The 23,364-nt window shown below is 44.7% G+C and overlaps 1 protein-coding gene across 2 annotated transcripts in view; it reads left to right on the plus strand.

Annotated features, from left to right (window-relative positions):
* The window catches only part of GRB10 (growth factor receptor bound protein 10), a 215,047-nt gene that overhangs the window by 86,892 nt on the left and 104,791 nt on the right, over nucleotides 1-23,364 (plus strand). For both annotated transcript variants that reach the window (XM_052638568.1, XM_052638570.1), the window contains one exon: nucleotides 20,232-20,322. In XM_052638568.1, coding sequence (XP_052494528.1) covers nucleotides 20,232-20,322 — 91 coding nt within the window. The remainder of the gene's footprint in view (nucleotides 1-20,231; nucleotides 20,323-23,364) is intronic.

The following is a 23,364-nucleotide window of genomic DNA, read 5'->3' on the forward strand; positions in this document are numbered from 1 at the left end:
AACCCACTCCAGCATTTTGTCTGGAGAATCCCAGGGATGGGGGAGCCTGGTGGGCTGCCGTCTGTGGGGTCGCACAGAGTCGGACACGACTGAAGCGACTCAGCAGCAGCAGCAGCAGCCGTAGGAACAGATCAGGCTTGGAACATTTGTATGTAATACACGGAATCAGCTCTGGAGCTGAGAAGGAGTAGAGATGCCATGTGGCCTAGAGATGTCAGATTGTCGATGAGGAGCCAGGCACGGCCCGTACGGTTATTTGCTCAGGATCAGAGAGCTGGCCAGAGCGGTGATTTACAAGCATTTGGCTCGCACCACAGTGAGACTTTGCACTGCGCTGCTCTTGGCCGGTGCTGAGTTTGGGACCCCGTGACCCTGCCTGGCGCAGGGTGGGCCAGGTCCTGTCCCGCAGAGGTGAGGCGCCTTTGGACTGAGAAGCGAGTGTGCTGTGCCGGGGACCTGTACTGCTCCTTCACTTCTGTCCTGGCCCCTTTCTTGGCATGAAGCTCCATGGAAGCTACGCTTCAGGAGCGCGTCACCTGACCTGTCAGCTGGACCCTTCTCTGTGCTTCCGGAAGCTTTGTTTTGCCCCCCAGCCCCCACCTGCCCTCTGGGGAGCTATCACACCTGACCCAGGTGCAGCGTGGGAATGCAGGTTGGACGCCATGGGGACCCAGCTTCCCTCATTCTGCTGCCAGACCCTCAGCCAGGGGCTGCCATTCACCACGGCCTCCTGCCCTCTGCCCTCCAGAGGGACATGAGATGAGGAAGAACCACCTCGGGGATTGTATCATGTTCAGCCCTGGGGCCTTTTCCTGGTCTCCCAGGGCGGTGAGAACCCTTTCCAAGTTCTGAGATTGTTGTTGAGAAAGCTCAAGGAAGAGGTCTGTGCTCACCCTGCTGATTGGGGGTGGGAAGTGGGGGGCCGGTGCTCTGCTGGGCGGGGAGTCCTGCCTGGCTGATCCCGGCAGCGCCCAGTGGTGAGGGGCAGGTGCTGGGGCCAGGCTTTGAGTGTAGACGTGGGGCGGAGTCAGTGCCCGGGAGAATGTGCAGAGCTTTGCTCAAGGACCTGGGCCCTCCTGATCTGATGCCTTGTGCACCCGACCAGGGGGCTTCAGAACTGGGTCCCCACGTTAGACCTGGAAGCTGGGGCTCGGGATATAAGGGGTCATCCCCCGGCTTGTGCACCCGCATCTTTACCCTGTCCCCCAGGCTTTAGAGCCGGGCTCTCATCACCCAGCTTCATTACCCAGCCCTTGCCATCTGAGGTCCTTGTGTGGGTGAGTGACCTGACAGCCTCTTCCTCCTGAAAGGATTCTGCCTGTGGGTGACACCTGGCTTGGTCCCTGATGCTCCCTGAAGCTCGGCGCTGGCTGACTCAGAACACGGGTCGCCTCCATTTGAAACTCTGCTGTTTGTCGCGTGGCTGGGTGAATTAGAGGGACCGTGTCCTCTTGTTTCTCAGACCAGCGGCTCTCGAGCCTAAAGGCCCCAGGTGCTGCTTGCTGACCCTTCTGACAGACGTGTGTGGGGTCAGTCCTCATGGACGTTTGGTCCTGACTCATCTCCCTTTTCTCAAGGGAGGAGGATCCCAGGGAGCAAAGCGAGCGGGTGGCAGTGTGCAGGCCCTCCCGTGCTGCCTCGGCCGTTCACACACTTGTCAGGGTCCCCGCGTGCCCTCCCGCAGCAGGCTTGTGAATGGGACGTGATGGGACTTCATGCCTCCCCAGGCCGGGCGGGATCGCGGCAGGAGGCTGGGGGCGGGGCCGTCTGGGGCCAGCTCACGTCTGCAGCTGTGCTCCCTCTAGAGTGAACCCCTGCTCCGCTGTCACAGGGGCTGAGTGACCGGGTCATCAGAAGAGTGCAGCCTGACTCTGACTCACCGGTCCCTCCCAGGAGGGGAAGGAGGAAGACTGGGTGCCCGGATGCCTGACTCAGGCGAACAGCCTGGTATGGCTGAGAACCAGCAACCCAGCCGGGCGTCCTCCTCCAGGAGAGCCAGGTGGCCTCCAGCTCATCCCCCTCATCGGGGCAGCTTTGTGGGCCCTAGGGGACCGGGACATCCATGGCAGAGTTTATGACAGGAGCCCCCCTCTTGCGCTTACAATCAATTAGTAACTTGGAAAACCTCCCGCCTCATTGAAAGGCAAGGATAGAAGTGACGTGAGTGACGGGGAGCCCTGTGCTGTCCTTCACTCAGCAGGCTCTCTGTGACATCACGTTTCTGGTTAGTTACTGTTTCGCCGACTTGAGGTCTTTGCCCGCCTTCCTGAGCCACAGTGATTGTTTTGGCAGGAACTCCTCACCTTTCCCTGGATCCCGAGACACAGAACCCTTGTAAGAGCGTACAGTTGGGAGGCTGTTGGTATTTGCCAACCGCCGACTTTCATGTCCATTTCTGAGGGACGGCTGCCCCTTCTCTGAAGCAAAGTCTGGTCTTTGCTGTTCGTCACCCAGCCCTGAGTTTTAGTTCCTGTTACCTTTCCTGGTGTTATTTGCATGGTGACTTCTGTCTGTAATTAAGGGCTTGGATTCAGTTCAGTTCAGTTCAGTTGCTCAGTCGTGTCCAACTCTTGGCGACCCCATGAATCGCAGCACGCCAGGCCTCCCTGTCCATCACCAACTCCCGGAGGTCACTCAGACTCACGTCCATCGAGTCCGTGATGCCATCCAGCCATCCCATCCTCTGTCGTCCCCTTCTCCTGCCCCCAATCCCTCCCAGCATCAGGGTCCCAATGAGTCAACTCTTTGCATGAGGTGGCCAAAGTATTGGAGTTTCAGCTTCAACGTCAGTCCTTCCAATGAACACCCAGGACTGATCTCCTTCAGAATGGACTGGTTGGATCTCCTTGCAGTCCAAGGGACTCTCAAGAGTCTTCTCCATCACCACAGTTCAAAAGCATCAATTCTTTGGCACTCAGCTTTCTTCACAGTCCAACTCAAGGAGCCCTCAAATAGTGCAAGATTTGATTTTTTACTGGCGTGCCGGAGAGGAGATGGGCGCTGTCCTGGATTGGGGTGGAATAAGTGATATGAAGAAGGAGTCTTCCTATTTTGGAGAGGTTTTTGTACCTATCTTGACCAGAGACGGTCTAAGAATTTGCCTGTCAGAGTCAGTACCTGTGTTCACAGTATTGAGTTTGTTACTATGTTGCTTCTGTGTTATGTTCTGGCTTTTTCCAGGCCACAGATCTTAGTTCCTCGACCAGGGATCAAACCCATGCTTCCTGCATTGGAAGGCAGAGTTTTAACCGCTGCAACATCAAGGAAGTCCCTACTTTCCCTTTTCTTGATGAAATAAAGTTTATATTTTATGGCGAGACAAGGAAGCTTTAAGTTCTTCTTTGCTCGTTTGGACCTCCTCCCCCACCTTCAGTGTGGGTTATGCGTCTCCATGAACCAGACCTCCTTACGAGGTAACTCCCTCTTGATCTCATCAAGGGTCACTACTCCCTAGGAGATCATCTTTCATAATCTTGTGAGGGGCCATGATGACGCATGACGTGGTGATCTGGTCTGTGTAAACTTTCAGTAACACTTCATTTGATGTATAAAGCTTTGTCTCACAAACTTGCACAACCTTGCTTCTAACAGATGGGACAGTCTTTGGAGCTTTCTGAAGGACTGTCTCCCAGGTTCTAATCCTCAGGTTGGCTCGAATTAAATTTTTTGTCTTTCTTAGATAGGCTGTTGACCAGCTCTTTGTGGACACTCTCATCACAGGTTCTTGGACCTAGATATAGCCAAATGTGTGATTTGGTTTTAGGGTCAGTTTGATGTATATCACTTGTTCTCTGTGCTCTTGCATGGAAGAAACAGTCAGAGTGCCATTTGGGGCACAAACTGACCCTAGGTCATTGATTATGAGTGTATTTCCGTTAGTGTGCTTGTGTGTGCTGGGTCGCATCTGACTCTTTGCAACCCTTTGGCCTGTAGCCTGCCAGGCTCCTGTGTCCATGGAGGGCAGCAGCTAATTGCGTAGAGTTGGCAAGCTGCAAAATGTGGAGTGCCGCTCTTTAATCAAATTCTCTGATGTTTTAGGACTTGGCATGGTTGCTTAGCAGAGTGACAGCTTGTGTATGTAGCTCGTTCTTCTATGACTGTATGTGGCCCACAAGGTAACTAGCTGTGTTGCTGGGGTCCCATCCCCTTCCTCCTCATCTGTAAGAATGGGGGTAAGACAGTACCTATTACAGAAAGGACAGAGATGAGAATGCATAGAATCGTCTAGAAATTGATGATTTCTAGGACACGACTGAGCGACTTCACTTTCACTTTTCACTTTCATGCATTGGAGAAGGAAATGGCAACCCACTCCAGTGTTCTTGCCTGGAGAATCCCAGGGACGGGGAGTCTGGGGGGCTACCGACTATGGGGTTGCACAGAGTCGGACATGACTGAAGCGACTTAGCAGCAGCAGCAGCAGGCATGCACAAATCGTGCGAGGACCCTTCCAGTTCTGAATTTCTTTTTTTAACACTTTTGTTGACCTCCATCTATTTCTCCTGGCTCTCATCCACTGTTTGTAGCAGCCACCAATCTGTTCTCCGTATCTTATGATTTTACTTTGGTTTATTTTGATTCCACCTAAATGAGAGACTAAACGGTCATGTAGTGTTTCTCTTCTCTGTCTCATCTGTTACTGAGCAGAATGCTCTTGAGGTTCACCCTTGATGTCACAAATGGCCAGGTTTTATTCTTTTTTAGATGTGGATAATATTCCATAACCTTTATATGACTCATCTTCTTTATCCATTCATCCTTCAGTGGGCTTGTAGGTTGTTTCCATGGCTTGACTATTGTAAATAATGCTGCGGTGAACACGGGGTGCACGTATCATTTCAAATTAGTGTTTTGCTTTCTTCCGATGCTTGGAAATAGAACTGCTGGATTTTTCTTTTTTTTTTTTTTCTTCCCCGTTGGAGCACATTTTTCAGATGTTAAGCCATTCAAAACATTAATAAATATTCCCACTATTATTATTATTCTTGAGGCTTAATGATTACTGCATTCAAGTCTGTTTTTCATGTTCTGAAGAGCCTCTAACCTGGCTTCCATAGTGGCTGCACGCACCATTTTATGTTTTAGTCACTGCACAATGCCAAAGGGTTTCTTCTCTCCTCATCTTCTCTAACTCTTGTTATTTCTTGTCTTTTTGATAAAAGTCACTCTGAGAGTTATGAGGTGATATCTCATTGTTTTGATTTGCATTTCCCTGATAATTAGACTCTTGAGAGTCCCTTGGACTGCAAGGAGATCCAGCCAGTCCATTCTGAAGGAGATTAACCCTGGGATTTCTTTGGAAGGAATGATGCTAAAGCTGAAACTCCAGTACTTTGTCCACCTCATGCAAAGAGTTGACTTATTGGAAAAGACTCTGATGCTGGGAGGGATTGGGGGCAGGAGGAAAAGGGGACGACAGAGGATGAGATGGCTGGATGGCATCGCGGACTCGATGGATGTGAGTCTGAGTGAACTCCGGGAAATGGTGATGAGCAGGGAGGCCTGGCGTGCTGCGATTCATGGGGTCGCAAAGAGTCGGACATGACTGAGCGACTGAACTGAACTGAACTGAACTGAGTATCTTTACATGTATGTGTTGGCCATATGTATATCTACTTTGGGGAAATATCTATTCAGATTATATTCTCATTTCTTAAAAAATTTAATTTTTACTGAAGGATAATTGCTTTACAGAATTTTGTTTTCTGTCAAACCTCAGCATTAATCAGCCATAGGTATACATATATCTTCTCCCTTTTGAACCTTCCTCCCATCTCCTGCCCCATCCCACCCTTCTAGGTTGATACAGAGCCACTGTTTGACTTTTCTGAGCCATGCAGCAAATTCCCGTTGGCTATCTATTTTACATATGGTAATGTAAGTTTCCAGGTTACTGTTTCCAAACATCTCACCCTCTCCTCCCCTCTTCCCAGGTCCATACGTCTGTTCTCTACGTCTCTTTCTCCACTGCTGCCCTGTAAATAAATTCTTCAGTACCATTTTTCCAGATTCCGTATATATGTGTTAGAATATGGTATTTATCTTTCTCTTTCTGACTTACTTCACTCTGTATAATAGGCTCTAGGTTCATCCCCCTCATCAGAACTGACTCACCTTTTTATGGCTGAGTAACATTCCATTGTATATATGCACTACAACTTCTTTATCCCTTCATCTGCCGATGGACAGCTAGGTTGCTTCCATCTTCTCGCTATTGTAAACAGTGCTGCGGTGAACAATGGGATACATGTGTCTCTTTCAGTTTTGGTTTCCTCAGGGTATATGCCTAGGAGTGGGATTGCTGGGTCGTATGGTGGTTTTTATTCCTAGTTTTCTAAGGAATCTCCATACTGTCTTCCAGAGTGGTTATGCCAGTTTACATCCCCACCAGCAGTGCAAGAGTGTTCTCCTTTCTCCACACCCTCTCCAGCAGTTACTGTTTGTAGACATTTTGATGATGGCCATTCTGACCAGTGTGAGGTGATATCTCATTGTAGTTTTGATTTGCACTTCTCTAATAATGAGTGATGCTGAGCATCTTTTCATGTGTTTGGTAGCCATCTGTGTGTCTTCTTTGGAGAAATGTCTGTTTAGGTCTTTTTCCCATTTTTTGATTGGGTTGTTTGTTTTTCTGGCATTGAGTTGTATGAGCTGCTTGTGTATTTTGGAAGCTAATCCTTTGTCACTTGTTTTGTTTGCTATTATTTTCTCCCATTCTGAGGGCTGTCTTTTTTCACCTTGCTTAGAGGTTTCTTTGCTGTGCAAAAGCTTCTAAGTTTAATCAGGTCCCACTTGTTTACTTTCGATTTTATTTCTGTTACTCTAGGGTGGTGGGTCAGTGAGGATCTTGCTTTGATTTATGTCATTGAGTGTTCTTTCTGTTTTCCTCTAAGAGTTTTATAGCTTCTGGTCTTACATTTAGGTCTTTAATCCATTTTGAGTTTATCTTTGTGTGTGGTGTTAGGAAGTGTTCTCATTTCATTCTTTTGCATGTAACTGTCCAGTTTTCCCAGCACTATTTATTGAAGAGGCTGTCTTTGACCCATTGTATATTCTTGCCTTCTTTGTCAAAAATAAAGTACCCATAGGTGCATGGGTTTATTTCTGGGCTTCCTATCTTGTTCCATTGGTCTACAATTCGGTTTTTATGCCAGTACCATACTGTCTTGATGACTGTAGCTTTGTAGTATAACCTGAAGTCAGGAAGGTTGATTCCTCCAGCTCCATTCTTCTTTCTGAAGACTGCTTTGGCTATTTGGGGTCTTTTGTGTTTCCATATGAGTAGTGAAATTTTTTATTCTAGTTCTGTGAAAAATGCCATTGGTAATTTGATAGGGATCACATTGAATCTGTAGATTGTGTTTGGTAGTACAGTCATTTTCACAGTATTGATTCTTCCTACCCAAGAACATGGAATATCTCTCCATTGGTGTAAGTCATCTTTGATTTCTTTCATTAGTGTCTTATAATTTTTTTGTATACAGTTCTTTTGTCTCCTTAGGTAAGTTTATTCCTAGATATTTAATTCTTTTTGTTGCAATGGTGAATGGGATTGATTCCTGAATTTCTCTTTCTGATTTTTCATTGTTAGTATACAGAAATGCAAATGATTTCTCTGTATTGATTTTGTATCCTGCAACTTTGCTAAATTCACTGATTAGCTCTAGAAATTTTCTGATACTATCTTTAGGGTTTTCTATGTAGAGTATCATGTCATCTGCAAACAGTGAGAGCTTTACTTCTTTTCCGATCTGGATTCCTTTTATTTCTTTTTCTTCTTTGATTGCTGTAGCTTGGACTTCCAGAACTATGTTGAATAATAATGGGGAAGGTGAACACCCTTGTCTTGTTCCTGACCTTAGGGGGAATGCTTTCAGTTTCTCACCATTGAGAATGTTTGCTGTAGGCTTATCATATATGGCCTTTACTATGTTGAAGGAGGTGGGTTCTTTCTATGCCCATATTTGGAAGTTTTAATCATAAATGAAAGCTGAATTTTGTCAAAGGCTTTTTCTTCATCTATTGAGATGATCATATGGTTTTTATATTTCAGTTTGTTAATATGGTATATCACATTGATTGATTTTAATATAGTGAAGAATCCTTGCATCCCTGGAGTAAACCCAGCTTGATCATGGTGTATGAGCTTTTTGATGTGTTGCTGAATTCTGTTTGCTAAAATTTTGTTGAGGATTTTTGCATCTATGTTCATCAGTTATATTGGCCTGTAGTTTTCTTTTTTTAATGTTGTCTTTGTCTGGTTTTGGTGTCAGGGTGATGGTGGCCTCATAGACTGAGTTTGGAAGTGTTCCTTCCTCTGCAGTTTTTTGAAAGAGTTTTAGAAGAATAGGCATTATGTCCTCTCTAAATGTTTGATAGAATTCTCCTGTGAAGCCATCTGGTCCTGGGCTTTTGTTTTCTTGTGATATTTGTTTATCACAGCTTCAGTTTCAGTGCTTGTATTTGGATTGTTCATAATTTCTATTTCTTCCTGGTTCAGTCTTGGAAGATTGAACTTTTCTAAGAATCTCTCCATTTCTTCCAGGTTATCCATTGTATTGCCATAGAGTTGTTCATAATAGTCTCTTATAATCCTTTGTATTTCTGCATTGTCTGTTGGAACCTCTCCTTTTCCCTTTCTTTATTGATTTGATTCTTCTCTCTTTTTTTCCTTGACGAGTTTGGCTAAAGGTTTGTTCAGTTTTATCTTCTCAAAGAACCAGCTTTTAGATTTATTAATCTTTACTATCATTTCTTTCATTTCTTTTTCATTTATGTCTGCTTGGATCTTTATGATTTCTTTCCTTCTACTAATTCTGGGATGTTCTTCTTTTTCCAGTTGTTTTAGGTGTAAAATTAGGTTGTCTATTTGATATTTTTCTTGCTTTTTGAGGTAGGATTATTTTGCTATAAATTTCCCTCTTATAACTGCTTTTGCTGCATCTCATAGGTGTTTTCATTGTCATTTGTTTCTAGACATTTTTTGATTTCCCTTTTGATTTCTCCAGTATCTTGTTGGTTATTTAGAAACGTGTTGTTTAATCTCCTTGTGTTTGTGTCTTTTACAGCTTTATTCTTATAGTTGATAATCTAGTCTCATAGCGTTGTGTTCGGAGAAGATGCTTGATACGATTTCAGTTTTATTAAATTTACTGAGGTTTGATTTGTGACCCAGGATGTGGTCTATCCTGGAGAATGTTCCATGTGCAATTGAGAAGAAGGTGTATTCTTCTCTATTTGGATGGCATGTCCTGAGGATATCAGTGAGCGCCATCTCATCTTATATATCATTTAAGACTTGTGTTTCTTTATTAACTTTCTGTTTTGATGACCTGTCCATTGGTGTGAGTGGGGTGTTACAGTCTCCTGCTATTACTGTGTTCCTCTCAGTTTCTCCTTTTACGCCTGTTAGTGTTTGTCTTATGTATTGAGGTGCTCCTATGTTGGGTGCATAGATATTTACAATTGTTATGTCTTCCTCTTAGATGGATCCCTTGATCATTATGTAGTGTCCTTCCTTATTTCTTGTAATATTCTTTATTTTAAGATCTGTTTTGTCTGATATGAAGATTGCTACTCCAGCTTTCTTTTGCTTCCCATTTGCAAGAAATACATTTTTCCATCCTCTCACTTTCAGTCTGTATGTGTCTTGAGGTCTGAAGTGGGTTTCTTGTAGACAGCATATATATGGGTCTTGTTTTTGTATGCATTCAGCTAGTCTGTGTGTTTTGGTTGGAGCATTTAATCCATTTACTTTTAAAATAATTATTGATGTATATGTTCCTATTGCCATTTTCTTAATTGTTTTGGGTTGATTTTATAGAGCTTTTTCTTCTCTTGTATTTCTTTACCATATAAGTCCCTTTAACATTTGTTGTAAAGCTAGTTTGGTGGTACCGAATTCTCTTAACTTTTGCTTGTCTGAAAAGCTTTTTATTTCTCCGTCAAGTTTGAGTAAGATCCTTGCCAGGTACAGAATCTTGGTTGTAGATTTTTCCCTGTCAGTACTTTAAATATATCCTGCCATTCCCTTCTGGCCTGCAGAGTTTCTGCTAAAAGATCAGCTGTTAAGCATATGGGGTTTCCCTTGTAGGTTACTTGTTGCTTTTCTCTGGCTGCTTTTAATATTCTTTCTTTGTGTTTAATCTTTGTGAGTTTGATTAGTTTGTGTCTTGGTGTGTTTCTCCTTGGGTTTTTCCTGTATGGGACTCTTTGCACCGCTGGACTTGATTGACTGTTTTCCTTTCCATGTTGGAGAAATTTTCAACTATAATCTCTTCAAAGATTTTCTCATACCCTTTCTTTTTCTCTTCTTCTGGGACTCCTATCATGTGAATGTTGGAGTGTTTGATATTGCCCCAGAGGTCTCTGAGACTGTCCTCAGTTCTTTTCACTCTTTTACTTTATTCTGCTCTTCAGAAGTTATTTCCACCATTTTATCTTCCAGCTCACTGATTCATTCTGCTGCTTCAGATATTCTGCTATTGATTCCTTCTAGAGTATTTTTAATTTCAGTAACTGTGTTGTTTGTCTCTGTATGTTTATTCTTTAATTCGTCTAGGTTTTTGCTAACAGATTCTTGCATTTTCTCCAGTTTGTTTTCAGGGTTTTTGATCATCTTTGTCGTCATTATTCTGAATTCTTTTTCAGGTAGTTTTCCTATTTCCTCTTCATTTATTTGGACGTCTATGTTTCTGATTTGTGTAGTATTTCTCTGCCTTCTCATTATTATTTTTTTTAACTTATTGTCTTTGCAGTCTCCTTTTCCCAGGCTTCAAGGTTGAATTAATTCTTCCTTCCTTTTGGTTTCTGCCCTCCTAAGGTTGGTCCAGTGGTTTGTGTAAATTTCGTATAGGGTGAAAGTTGTGCTGAGTTCCAACCCCCACCCGCCACCCCCCCTTGCTGATGGGCAGGGCTGAGTGAGGCGGTAATCCTGTCTGCTGATGATTGGTTTTATTTTTTTGTTTTGTTTGTTGTTTAAAGAAGGCATCCCGCACAGGGTGCTACTTGTGGTTGGGTGATGCTGGGTCTTGTATTCCAGTGATTTCCTTTGTGTGAGTTCTCACTAGTTGATATTCCCTAGGGTTAGTTCTCTGGTAGTCTAGGGTCTTGGAGTCAGTGCTCCTACTTCAAAGGCTCGGGGCAGATCTCTTTTTGACATGGGTCAGTTCCTCCTTCAGCAGCTGCTAATGACCTCCACTGGCAAGAGTTTCTTTCTCTTGAATTCCCAGATGTGTTGGACATGAACCCCCAGGAATTGTAACTGTTTTTCACATGTTCACAGCCTTAGTGTCCATCTGGAAAGCAGGAAGTCTCACACACCCGACGAGACACAGCGACAGGTTTGGAGGCTGTTACTGTGGAAGCTTCTGGCCGCCATTCTCCTCTCTTCTCGTTTTTTTTAATGAGGTGTTTTTTTGCCTTTTGTTTTCTTTTTGCTACTGAGCTGCATAAGTTCTTCAGATATTTGGAGTATTCAGTTCAGTTCAGTTCAGTCACTTAGTTGTGTCTGACTCTGCAACCCTGTCCATCACCAACTCTCGGAGTTCACCCAAACTCATGCACATCGAGTTGGTGATGCCATCCAGCCATCTTATCCTCTGTTGTCCCCTTCTTCTCCTGCCCCCAATCCCTCTGCACCTTCCTCTGTGTCCCCTGGGCCTTCTGCAGATGAGGAGGCTGGCTGTGTCCTGCAGAGAAGGATCCATGCCTTCCTCTGCGTCTCCAGGGCCTTCTGCAGATGAGGAGGCTGTGTCCTGCAGAGAAGGAGCCGTGCCTTCCTCTGCATTCCCCGGGCTTTCTGCAGATGAGGAGGCTGTGTCCTGCTGGCCTCCGGCCATGGCCCGGCCACCTTGCCCTCGTGACTCATAAGGAAGGCCCACCAACCCGGGATGGCTCAACCAGCCCTGGAAGAGACCAGGCCAGCCAGCGAGAAGCCTTTGCGCTCACCCTAGCCTCCATCCGTATTTCTCTGTGTCTCTTCCGTACCTGGCCTTCCAGCCATGTGGGGAGTTTCTGTTCTTTACAGCCGTGACGTGCTTCTCCTGGCTGCCTTCCAGCTCTGCCTTTAGTTTATAAACACTGTCGTTTTCCATACTATTACATTTTTCTTGGCTTTGCAAGATAATGGAATGCTTGCCTGAAGCTTCTCTACATTGACTTCTGCTCTGTCGATATGGCAGTTTTATATATGAACAAACAAGGCATTTGTCAAGATTCTGTTCTTACTGCTGTAATTTGTCATGCAGACCTGCCAGATTTCCAATGTTACTTTAGGTATAAAGTTGCCAGATAAAGTATAGCATGCCCAGTTAAATTCAGATAAACCACAAACTTTTCTTTTTTTTTCTGGATAAACCCCATGTAATATTTGTGACATACTTACACTAAGAAATCTACTAGTTGTTTGTCTGACATTCAGGTTTCACTGAACATCCTGTATTTTTATTAGCTAAATCTGATCACACTATTTAGACAAGTTTGCCTTTAACTTAGGTTGGAAGGTGACTTGTCTTAGGAGCAAGGTTTCAGTGGGGTCTGATGTTCTTGTCACTGGAAAGGGGTGTTTTCAGGAGGGCAGCGTGTCAGCGCCTGGCTGGACTGGGTCTCAGACCAGCGTGTCCACCGGAAACCCCCAGTGCTTATGTACTCAGCAGGTCATGCCAGTCTCTGGGATGCCTGGAGTGGGAGTGGGGCTCAACTTCCTGGTCTATGCTCTATGCTTGTGTGGTCTGAGTTTAATCAGATGGCCCACCCCCAACCTTCATATTAGTAGTGGGTAACCATCACTTCATGGGAAATAGGTGGGGAAACAGTGGAAACAGTGTCAGACTTCATTTTTTGGGGCTCCAAAATCACTGCACATGGTGATTGCAGCCATGAAATTAAAAGATGCTTACTCCTTGGAAGAAAAACTATGACCAACCTAGACAGCATATTCAAAAGCAGAGACATTACTTTGCCGACTAAGGTCCGTCTAGTCAAGGCTAGGGTTTTTCCTGTGGTCATGTATGGATGTGAGAGTTGGACTGTGAAGAAGGCTGAGCACCAAAGAATTGATACTTTAAAACTGTGGTGTTGGAGAAGACTCTTGAGAGTCCCTTGGACTGCAGGGAGATCCAACCAGTCCATTCTGAAGGAGATCAGCCCTGGGATTTCTTTGGAAGGGCTGATGCTGAAGCTGAAACTCCAATACTTTGGCCACCTCATGCGAAGAGTTGACTCATTGGAAAAGACTCTGATGCTGGAAGGGATTGGGTGCAGGAGGAGAAGGGGACGACAGAGGATGAGATGGCTGGATGGCATCACTGACTCGATGGACGTGAGTCTGAGTGAACTCCAGGAGTTGGTGATGAACAGGGGGGAGGCCTGGCGTGCTGCAATTCATGGGGTCGCAAAGAGTCGGACACGACTGAGCGACTGAACTGAACTGAACCATTACTTAAATGTAAGGAAATATTGTGGACAAGAAGTTTTAATAATTTAAGTAAACTTTTGTTACCTAATGCAAATTTGTCTGCCGGATGCACAGGGAGGCCTAACAATATTGAAACATCAGAATTTTGGGAGCAGCGAAAGGTTTATTGCAGGACTGTGCAAGATGAGTGGCTTACGCCTCTCAAAACCCCACGCCTCTCGAAACCCCTAACTCCTCGAAGAGTTTCAGCAAAGCATTTTTAAAGGCCAGATGAGGGAGGGGGGTGGTTGGCTATTGCAGAGTTCTTGGTGTCAGACTACTTTGTTCTTGTAGCTGTCCACATAGGTCAGGTCACGATGTTCCTGTAAACCTCCAGCAAGACAAATGTGATTCTCCTGCAATTTTGTGTCTCTATATTAATGGAAGAGTGTTACTCCCTTAAGTCTGAGCCTTGAGAATGAGCTCTCCTGTGTATTTCAGATTATAAGAAACGTTCTTAACTGGAGGCAAAAGCAATACAAAAGTAAAAGAAATAGGTCTAATATGGGGTCAAATTTGCTCTTTCCTGTGACACTTTTTTTTATCTTCATTTTTGTGTATCTATCATTTTAGAAAATTTTTATTGGGACATAGTTGCTTTACAGCGTTGTGTTCCTGCTGTACAGCAAAATGAATCCACTCCATGAATACGTCTCCCCACTCTTTTCTCGGGTTTCCTTCCCATCTGGCTCACCATGAGCACTGAACAGAGCTCCCTGTGCTATAGAGTCTGTTCTCATCAGTTATCTGTTTTATACACAGAAGTGCGTGTTTGTCAACCCCGGTCCCCAGTTCATCCCAGTGCCCCCCACCCTTTCCTCTCTTGATGGCCATATGTTTAGTGCCTGTGTCTCTATTTCAGCTTGGCAAATAGGTTCACTTGTACCCTTTTTCTGGATTTCCACATATGTATGTTAGTATACAATATTTGCTTTTCTCTCTCTGACTTACCTCACTCTGTATGACGGCCTCTAGATCCATCTACATCTCTGTAAAGGGCAAAATTCCACTGCTTTTCATGGCGGAGTAATATTCCATTGTATATCTGCGTCACGTCTTCTTTATCCAGTCATCTGCCGATGGACATCGACGTTGCTTCTGTGTCTCGGCTGTTGTAAACAGTGCTGCAGTGAATATTGGGGTGCGTGTGTCTTCTGGAATTATGGCTTTCTCTGGGTCTGTGCCCGGGAGTGGGATGGCTAGGTCATTTGGTAGTGCTATTTTTAGTTTTTCTATTTGTGATACTACTTACTTAGAAGAAAACAGCTGAGGAGTTCACGTCAAAGCAGCAAAAGGGGAAACATGCTGATAATGAACGTGCCAGGCGGCTGTGAGTGTGGAAACCTGGGTGCTCAGCCAGGAAGAGGCAGGTCTGTGTCTCTCAGAGGATGCTGGACCCTTGTCTGCGCAGGTTGTAACGTGTGATGAGAGTGAAGATTGGGTGATAAATGGGCCTGCATGGACTGCTCAGTTTATGGCCTCATCTTTTCGTGCCCTGCCATATAAATGGCAGAGAAATGAAAGGGAATGCTTCTGGTTGGAGAAGAAACCAAGAGAACACATAAAGGATGTTATTCATTTTTCTTTATAACGAGTGAAAGCAGTTCTCAAGCTGAAAATAATAAGCCTAAAAGAAAAGTTCAGGAAACTTGGCTGCATTGAGTTAAACTCAGAGAATCAAAAATATGAGTAAATTTCAAATAAGGTGGGAAAATTACTTGCTACAAATGGGATCAAGCTTTGTTTCTTTTATTTTAAAGAGCTTATCCTGGAAGCATTAAGAAGCAGACTGATGTTTCTGGTGAGCTGGGACCTTCCAGGCATCCTGCAGGGGTCGTGTTTCCCATCTGACCCAGCAAGTCCGGACACTGGCCCTAAACACTCAGCTGGGTGATGGGGTGAGGCTCCTTCATGGAGGGCCGGACTGGGAAAACCTGCACTGCCCCAGCTGGCCTGTCAAAGGATAATCCAGGAGAAAGACAAAAGGCTGATGTTCAACTTCATTATTTAAGACCTTCTTGTGAAAACCACTGCCTGCCTCTGGGATTGGCAAGAAAAAGTTGGAAAATTGTTACCTTCCACCTTCTGATACCTGGGAACTGGGAAGAGGGCCGTTCTCTGTTTCCAGTGGAGGGTAACCTGGGAACGAGAGCTTGACAGTGTATCCAGACTCAAAAAGCACATAACTTTTGACCCACTCCTTCTACTCTGGGGATTCTAAGAGAATGATCAGAAATGTGGGCCAGTTCTATGCATAAAGGTGTTTGTTTGATTGTATTTATATTACCTGAAATTTGCGAATGACTGAAAGTGTTTCCAAGAGTAGTTTAGAATCTGGAAAAATGATACCAATTTTTTTTAAAAAAGAACCTTTTGTGATGTAGATTGGGGGCAAATTTACATTTTTTCAGAACAGAAAATTGGTTACACCCTATGATATGCACAGTGTGCAGCTGTGGGTAGTGAAGGTGCAAAATTCAGAAGAATGCGGCCTTACCCCACTGTCGTGGGTTGCTGTTCTTGAGATACTCACTCGTGTCTGACTCTTTTCCACCCCAAGGACAGCAGTACGCCAGGCTCCCCGGTCCTTCACTATCTCCCGGAGTTTGTTCATACTCCTGTCCATAGAATTTAGGCTAATTTTTATTTCTACTTTGTATTTTCAAATACTTATATGGGTAGTTTTAAAATTGGGGCAAAAGGAAAAATATTTCTCTTGGATGGTAAAGGCCGATTGAATGGAGAACAATGGGCTGTGGAGTTGCAGAAGTGGGTGGGTGACCCTTAGATGGGGAGACTGCCGAATCTGGGGGCCGGGCCGGGACCACTCTGTTCTCTAGCCTTGACAGTCGAGCTCTATCCTCAGCACCTCAGGGAGGGTCTTACCAGCATCCCTTTGGCTCCCAGACACCATGTCCTCCAAACCAATTTCTCCCTTATTTCCTAATCAGCAACTTAAGTTTCTTAACAAACTGTACTTTCGCCAGTAGGGAATTAATGAAAGAAATCGTGTTACACGGCTACTTAATGTGGTATGCCAGAATTTTGAAAGGGCTGTTGGGGAATGTTTGTTGCCATGGAAATTTTTGAAAAGATGCGTTAAAATACAGCAGTGGGTGTCATGATGGTGATTCCGTTCTTTGTCAGGATCATTTTTAACCCGCATGTGATTCAAGTATAACATAGATGCTGTCCCTAAATAATTCAAACATTACATCCGCACATACTCTGTGTGTGCATTTTTTTTTTCCTCTGAAAGAACAGACCAAAAACTGATTGGATAACATCCATGGGTGAAAGAAAGAGGTTCATTTTAATTTTTTTAACTTAAATTTATTTATTTTAATTGGTGGCTAATTACTTTACAATATTATATTGGTTCTGCCACACATCAACATGAATCCGCCACAGGTATACACATGTTCCCCATCCTGAATCCCCCTCCCAGCTCCCTCCCCGTACCATCCCTCCTGGTCATCCCAGTGCACCAGCCCCAAGCATCCTGTATCGAAACTAGACTGGCGATTCATTTCTTATATGATGTTATACATGTTTCCATGCCATTCCCCCAAATCATCCCACCCTCTCCCTCTCCCACAGAGTCCAAAAGACTGTTCTGTACATCTGTGTCTCTTTTGCTGTCTCGCATACAGGGTTATCATTACCATCTTTCTAAATTCCATATATATGTGTTAGTATACTGTATTGGTGTTTTTCTTTCTGGCTTACTTCACTCTGTATAATCGGCTCCAGTTTCATCCACCTCATTAGAACTGATTTAAATGTATTCTTTTTAATGGCTGAGAAATATTCCATTATCCATTCATCTGCTGATGGACAGGTAGGTTGTTTCCATGTCCTGGCTATTATAAACAGTGCTGTGATGAACATTGGGGTACACGTGTCTCTTTCAGTTCTGGTTTCCTCGGTGTGTATGCCCAGCAGTGGGATTGCTGGGTCATAAGGCAGTTCTATTTCCAGTTTTTTAAGGAGTCTCCACACTCTTCTCCATAGTGGCTGTACTAGTTTGCATTCCCACCAACAGTGTAAGAGGGTTCCCCTTTCTCCACACCTTCTCCAGCATTTATTGCTTGTAGACTTTTGGATCGCAGCCATTCTGACTGGTGTGAAATGGTACCTCACTGTGCTTTTGATTTGCATTTCTCTGATAATGAGTGGTGTTGAGCATCTTTTCATGTGTTTGTTAGTCATCTGTATGTCTTCTTTGGAGAAACGTCTGTTTAGTTCTTGGGCCCATTTTTTGATTGGGTCATTTATTTTTCTGGAATTGAGCTTCAAGAGTTGCTTGTATATTTCTGAGATTTGTTGTTTGTCAGTTGCTTCATTTGCTATTATTTTCTCCCATTCTGAAGGCTGTCTTTTCACCTTGCTTATATTTTCCTTTGTTGTGCAGAAGCTTTTAATTTTAATTAGGTCCCATTTATTTATTTTTGCTTTTATTTCCAATATTCTGGGAGGTGGGTCATAGAGGATCCTGCTGTGATTTATGTCGGAGAGTGTTTTGCGTATGTTCTCCTCTAAGAGTTTTATAGTTTCTGGTCTTACGTTTAGATCTTTAATCCATTTTGAGTTTATTTTTGTGTGTGGTGTTAGAAAGTGTTAATTTTTATCTTTATCCTTTTCTTTAGCATCTGTGTGTACTCAGTCACTCAGTCATGTCTGACCAGGCTCCTCTGTCTATGGGATTCTCCAGGCAAGAATACTGGAGTGGGTTGCCATTTCCTCCTCAAGGGATCTTCCCAACTCAGGGACTGAACCTGTGTCTTTCGCATCTCCTGCAGTGGCCGGTGGATTCTTTACCGCTGGCACCACCTGGGAAGTCCCTTAGCATCTAGATTTTCCTAACAGGCAAGCATTACATCTGTGATTTTAAAAACCAAAAGAGAGCTAGCCGTTCCTTTTGTAGGGAGAGAACAGAGAGAGAGAAGCAAGTGAAAGTCTTCTTTCTTCAGAGATCTTTGTCTGGTCTTCCCAGGTTTTCTGGAGGGAGGTGTGAAGGCCGCTGTGCCTTCTCAGGGAGCAAGCATCTCCCGTCCCTCCTGGACTCTCTGAGCAGTGCTCCCCACGGTGGCCCCCAGCAGAGTGTGGACCAGACCCACTCTGTGGACACAGAGTGGAGTCACCACCGTCCCCTCTCACTCAGGCAGACAAAGGCTCTGGGTGCAGAAGGCACTGACTAGGGGGCATTCCGGCCCTGAAGCATCTGTCAGAATGATGTGCTTTTTTGGAGTTTCTTGGACAGCGTGGGAGGGAAGGCATGTGTGCTCTGAAGCCGGGCTGCCTCTAGTCATGGGGTGGTGCTGAGTGGCTGTGCCTTCTGTGGCCAGTGGGCAGAGGAAGCGCTGCAGGATGCTGGCGGGGGGACCTTCCACCTGCAGAGCTTTGCAGTCCCAGGAAGGGTGAGGTTGCTGAAGGTACCTACTTGTGTTCATGTTAATTTTTATTAATAGATTTTTCCATGAAGATCTTATACTTTCTGACACAGTTCTAAAACCTAATTACAGAGATAAAACGTGCATTATAATAATTCCTAAAGTTTCTTTAATCTGCCAGAGAAATTTGCTATCTCTTCACCCCAGGTTAATCACTGCTAATATTTTCCGCTTGGCATGTAAAGAGTTTACAAGCCCATTTTCCACACCTTATTATGTCTTTCATTGGATTGATTATAATCCCATGAAGAGGTTTTACTGGAGTTGTGGGCTTGGTTTTAAGGTACTGTTTTAATTTTTACTGAAATTTTTTATCCTTACCTGAGGTCTAAACAGTGCCACTGAATATTTACACCATTATGTATAAAATAAACAACCAACCCGCACCTACTGTGTGGCTCAGGGAACTCTACTCAGTATTCTGTAATAACCTATAAGGGAAAAGAATCTGAAAAAGAACGAAGATCTGTATTACTGCATCACTTTGCTGTGCACCCAAAATAACACAGCACTGTGACTCAACTAGACTCGTAAAAATTAAAAAAAAAAAAAATAGAGAAAAAATACTGAATACAAATCAAAGACAGTAGAGAGGATCAAAAATGCAGAAAGTTATCCTCTGAAAATATCAATAAAATGTTCATCTCACTCATCAATGAAATGAATCAAGAAAAATCCCACCAACAACCAATAACAGCAAAATTATAGTGACGTCTCTTCAGATCATAAAATCAGAGGATGTTATGACAATAAATTTGAAATTTTAGATGAAAATAGGCAAGCTCCTATAAAAATATAACTTAATAAAGCTGGTGTAAGAAAAAGTTTTAGTCTGAATAAATCTATAGTATTAGAAAAAAAAAATTTTAATGCCTCTGAGCTGCTGATGCTTTGTGGAGGGTCTGACTATGAAATGGTCACTGGGTGTTTGCATCCCAGGTGACAGACCGCCCAGGGCGTGATCACCGGTAATTGTTACAGAAAATCCTGTGCTCCACGGAATGCTAATTCTCTGTATTCATGGCAATTCTTTTTGAATTGCTATTCAGGGAAAGCAATTTAAGCCAGAAAACAAGAGTAACTTTTCTTCCAGCTCCCTTGCCAGGCAGGCTGTCCGTTTTCGTGGTTAATTTTCCTTTTACAGTGTTTTAAACAACTGTCATTTAAAGTGAAAAAAAGTAGAAATTGGAAGGAAGGAAGAAATGGGGGAAGAAAAGCAGTGCTGGGGGTGGTGAGTGTGACAAGTGTGAAGTGAGGGTGGTGGGTGTGGCAGGTGTGAAGTGCTGCTTATGACCAGAGCCTTTCCATACCCATCTCTGCAGGATAAGGTGGAGCAGACACCTCCTCAGCGTCCGGGGGAGCTGGCAGGACCCGGCTTCCCAGCGCCGCCCGACCGGCTGGCAGGTCACCAAGGTAAGGATGGAGCCGAGCGCTCCCCTGACTCAGGCCGTGATTCCCGTTATATTGTGCAGCAGTGCTCAGCATTGCAGTCTTAAGAATCCATTCCTGGCACTGACGTAAGAAGATGCTGGCCTCAGCTCGACTTTACCCCTTTAAGGAAAACACAATCTGTAAAAGAGAGGAACTTGGTTATATCTTCATAGTTTTCTTTCAATAAGCCGACTCCAGTGATTGAAACTTCAAAATATATTTCATGTGAGTTTTCCCAGGATTCAGCTTAAGCATAACCTTAAAGACATATTCAGCGCTCCTCCATGGGGAGATCTTCTTAGTTTTTGGCATTTTTATTGGCAGTGAAACTATTGTGATGGCCAAAAAGTTCATTCAGTTATTGAATTCATTGTTCACTGTGGTTCTCAGTGAAAATGAAAAATGTGTCCTTTAGTTAAGACCGAATGAATTTTTCCCCCCGAATGAATTTTTTGGCCGCTCTGATAGTCTTGCTTGTATGTACTTGGCGGCTGTTTACCTAGCCAGGTAGAGATGCCTTCTCTTCCTTCTGGTGAATTTCTGATGGACTCACCATGAGGGAGAAGGGAATGTCTTAAAGAGATACAAGGACTTAGTAAATTAGGTCTCATAAGCCCAAGCTTTGATGTAGTCCAGGGTTTAGGAAGAGAATTGGTCTGATCGTGAGATGGGACAGGGAAAGCACACAGTGGGTGCTTTAGATGATTAGAGCGCTTTGTTTTGTGGCTGCGCTGGATCTGCCTTGCTGCACATGCACTTTCTCTGGCTGCGGTGAGCGGGGACTCCTCTCCAGTCCCAGTGTGCGGGCTTCTTGTCGGGTTGGCAGCTCTTGTTGCAGCTCATGGGCTCTAGGCGTGCAGGCGTCTGTAGTTGTGGCTCACGGGTCCTGGACCGTGGGATCCAGTGGCTGAGGCGCAAAAGCTCAGTTGCCCCATGGTAAGTGGTCTCTCCCAGGACCAGCAGTTGAACCTGGATGCAGTGTGTCCCCTGCATTGCCAGGGAGATCCTTAACCAGTGGGCCACCAGGGACGTCCCTGTTGGAGAGTTTAAGTAACAGAAATTGTAGGGTTTAGAGCTGGTAGAGGTTAGAATGCTTAGGTTTTCTTAATTACCTAAGGAGAAAGAGAATGAAATTTAGCAATAGTAAAGTCTGGGAGGTGACCAGGAAGTCAAAAAGATGTTTTCTCAAGTATTAGAAGATTTTGTAAAAGCAGTCAGGATTCCTGTGTCAAGCATAATTGTAGGGTCCCCTTCCAGAAGACGTTTGCACGGTGATGCAAGGGTAGGAGTACCAATTTGATCATGTTGGCTTTGAAACTTAAGGAAGATTCCATTTCACTGCTAACGGTGAGTGAGTGAGCTGGGATCTGCCCTGACTTGGTAACTGCAGCCAGGCATGGGGAAGTGAGCAGACGTGACTCCATGGTGAACTCAGCTTCCCAGAGAGGTCAGGCCCATCGTGACATGGACCGCCTTCCCCTCCCATCCTCAGTCGGTCTGCAGACATAGCCCACAAAACAGGAAAGCCAAAGGGACTCTGCCTGGCTCACACGAGATGGAGCTGTCTGCAGAGCAGTGAGTGATGCTGATGCCATGCCCAGCGGGCTGCAGGCACCACTGATGGCGGGCAATTCAGGCCCCAGGGAATAGTAGGGACCAAACTCATACAGCTCGCTGGGAGCTAGGGCAGGGTACCCCCCAACCTGCTCCTGAAAGACCCTGGGAAATGGTCCTGGGCAGAGACCCACAGCACCCCATACTCCCCTAAGGAGCGCCCCTGAGCACCCCAAGCCCTAAGCACATGGGAGGATGGGAAGGGAACACACAAGCCCAGTGCAGCCTAGATGCCCCTGCAAACCAGCATTCCCAACATGAGCAGCTGTCTGCTAGTAGGCACTGCAGCTCCCGGGATGGTGAGATTCCCACTTTACTCATGCAGATAAGTGTGTCTGTAATGCCCTGGAGATGAATGCAAGAATAACATCCACCAAGGAGGGCAAGAAACTATGAAATATGACGGGAAGCAATGAAGCAAGAAGATGGGGGTGTGAAAGGGAGCCCTGAGAAGTTTGGAAAATGAGATGAATAGCCATTGCCATTTCCAAAGAGCTGAGTCTGGCCTAAAGAGAATGGGTGAGCTGGAGTCACCCCCCTCCAGCACTGGACACAGTCACTGACACCCATGGGGGTGGGAGAGTGGAAGGAGTGGGGGTGGGATTTGAAGAGATGCTGGTGGAGAACGGGCCAGAATCCCAGCTGCACTCAGAAGGCTAAGAGGAAAAATGGAGATTCAGCCACATCCGAGCGCATTTTGCATTATTCCAAAAAATGGAAGACGAGAAATTGTGAAGGGAAACAACAGATTTCCCAGCCCAGGAATGGCCGATGGACGGATGAGTGATGTGAGCCCTGTAGCAGCCAGAGAATGATACTGGAGTCAGTCAAGCTGTTGAGGGATGTGTAGGCTTCCCTGGTGGCTCAGAGGATAAAGCATCTGCCTGCAATGCAGGAGACCCGGGTTTGATTCTTGGGTCGGGAAGATCCCCTGGAGGAGGGCATGGCAACCCACTCCAGTATTCTTGCCTGGAGAATCCCATGGACAGAGGAACCTGGCGGTCTACAGTCCACGGGGACGCAAAGAATCAGACACGACTGAGCGACTTCACACACACACAAGAATATGTGTATAATCTAGTTTCTGACCTAGCAGGAAAAAAATATAAGGGAATCTATATTTTATTTAAAAAACAAGCAACATCAAGCAAAAAAGGAATAAAAACAAGATATGAACTAAAAAGGATGTCAAACAAGGTATGAAATATGAGATGTAATTCCAAGAATACCTCTAACAGTACTGACAGGTTCGAATTAGCAGAAATACGCAGAACTCTGCACCAAAGAGACAGACTGCTTCTTCTGTAAAATCCGTATAACTGTAAAAAGTTGACCATATATGGGAAGTTGAACTAAATTTTAAGCAGTCCATTTCATGCATGCCATGGTCTTTGACCCAGCATGATTAAA

The sequence above is a fragment of the Budorcas taxicolor genome, chromosome 4, assembly GCF_023091745.1.
Source record: "Budorcas taxicolor isolate Tak-1 chromosome 4, Takin1.1, whole genome shotgun sequence".
Classification (NCBI taxonomy): Eukaryota; Metazoa; Chordata; class Mammalia; order Artiodactyla; family Bovidae; genus Budorcas; species Budorcas taxicolor.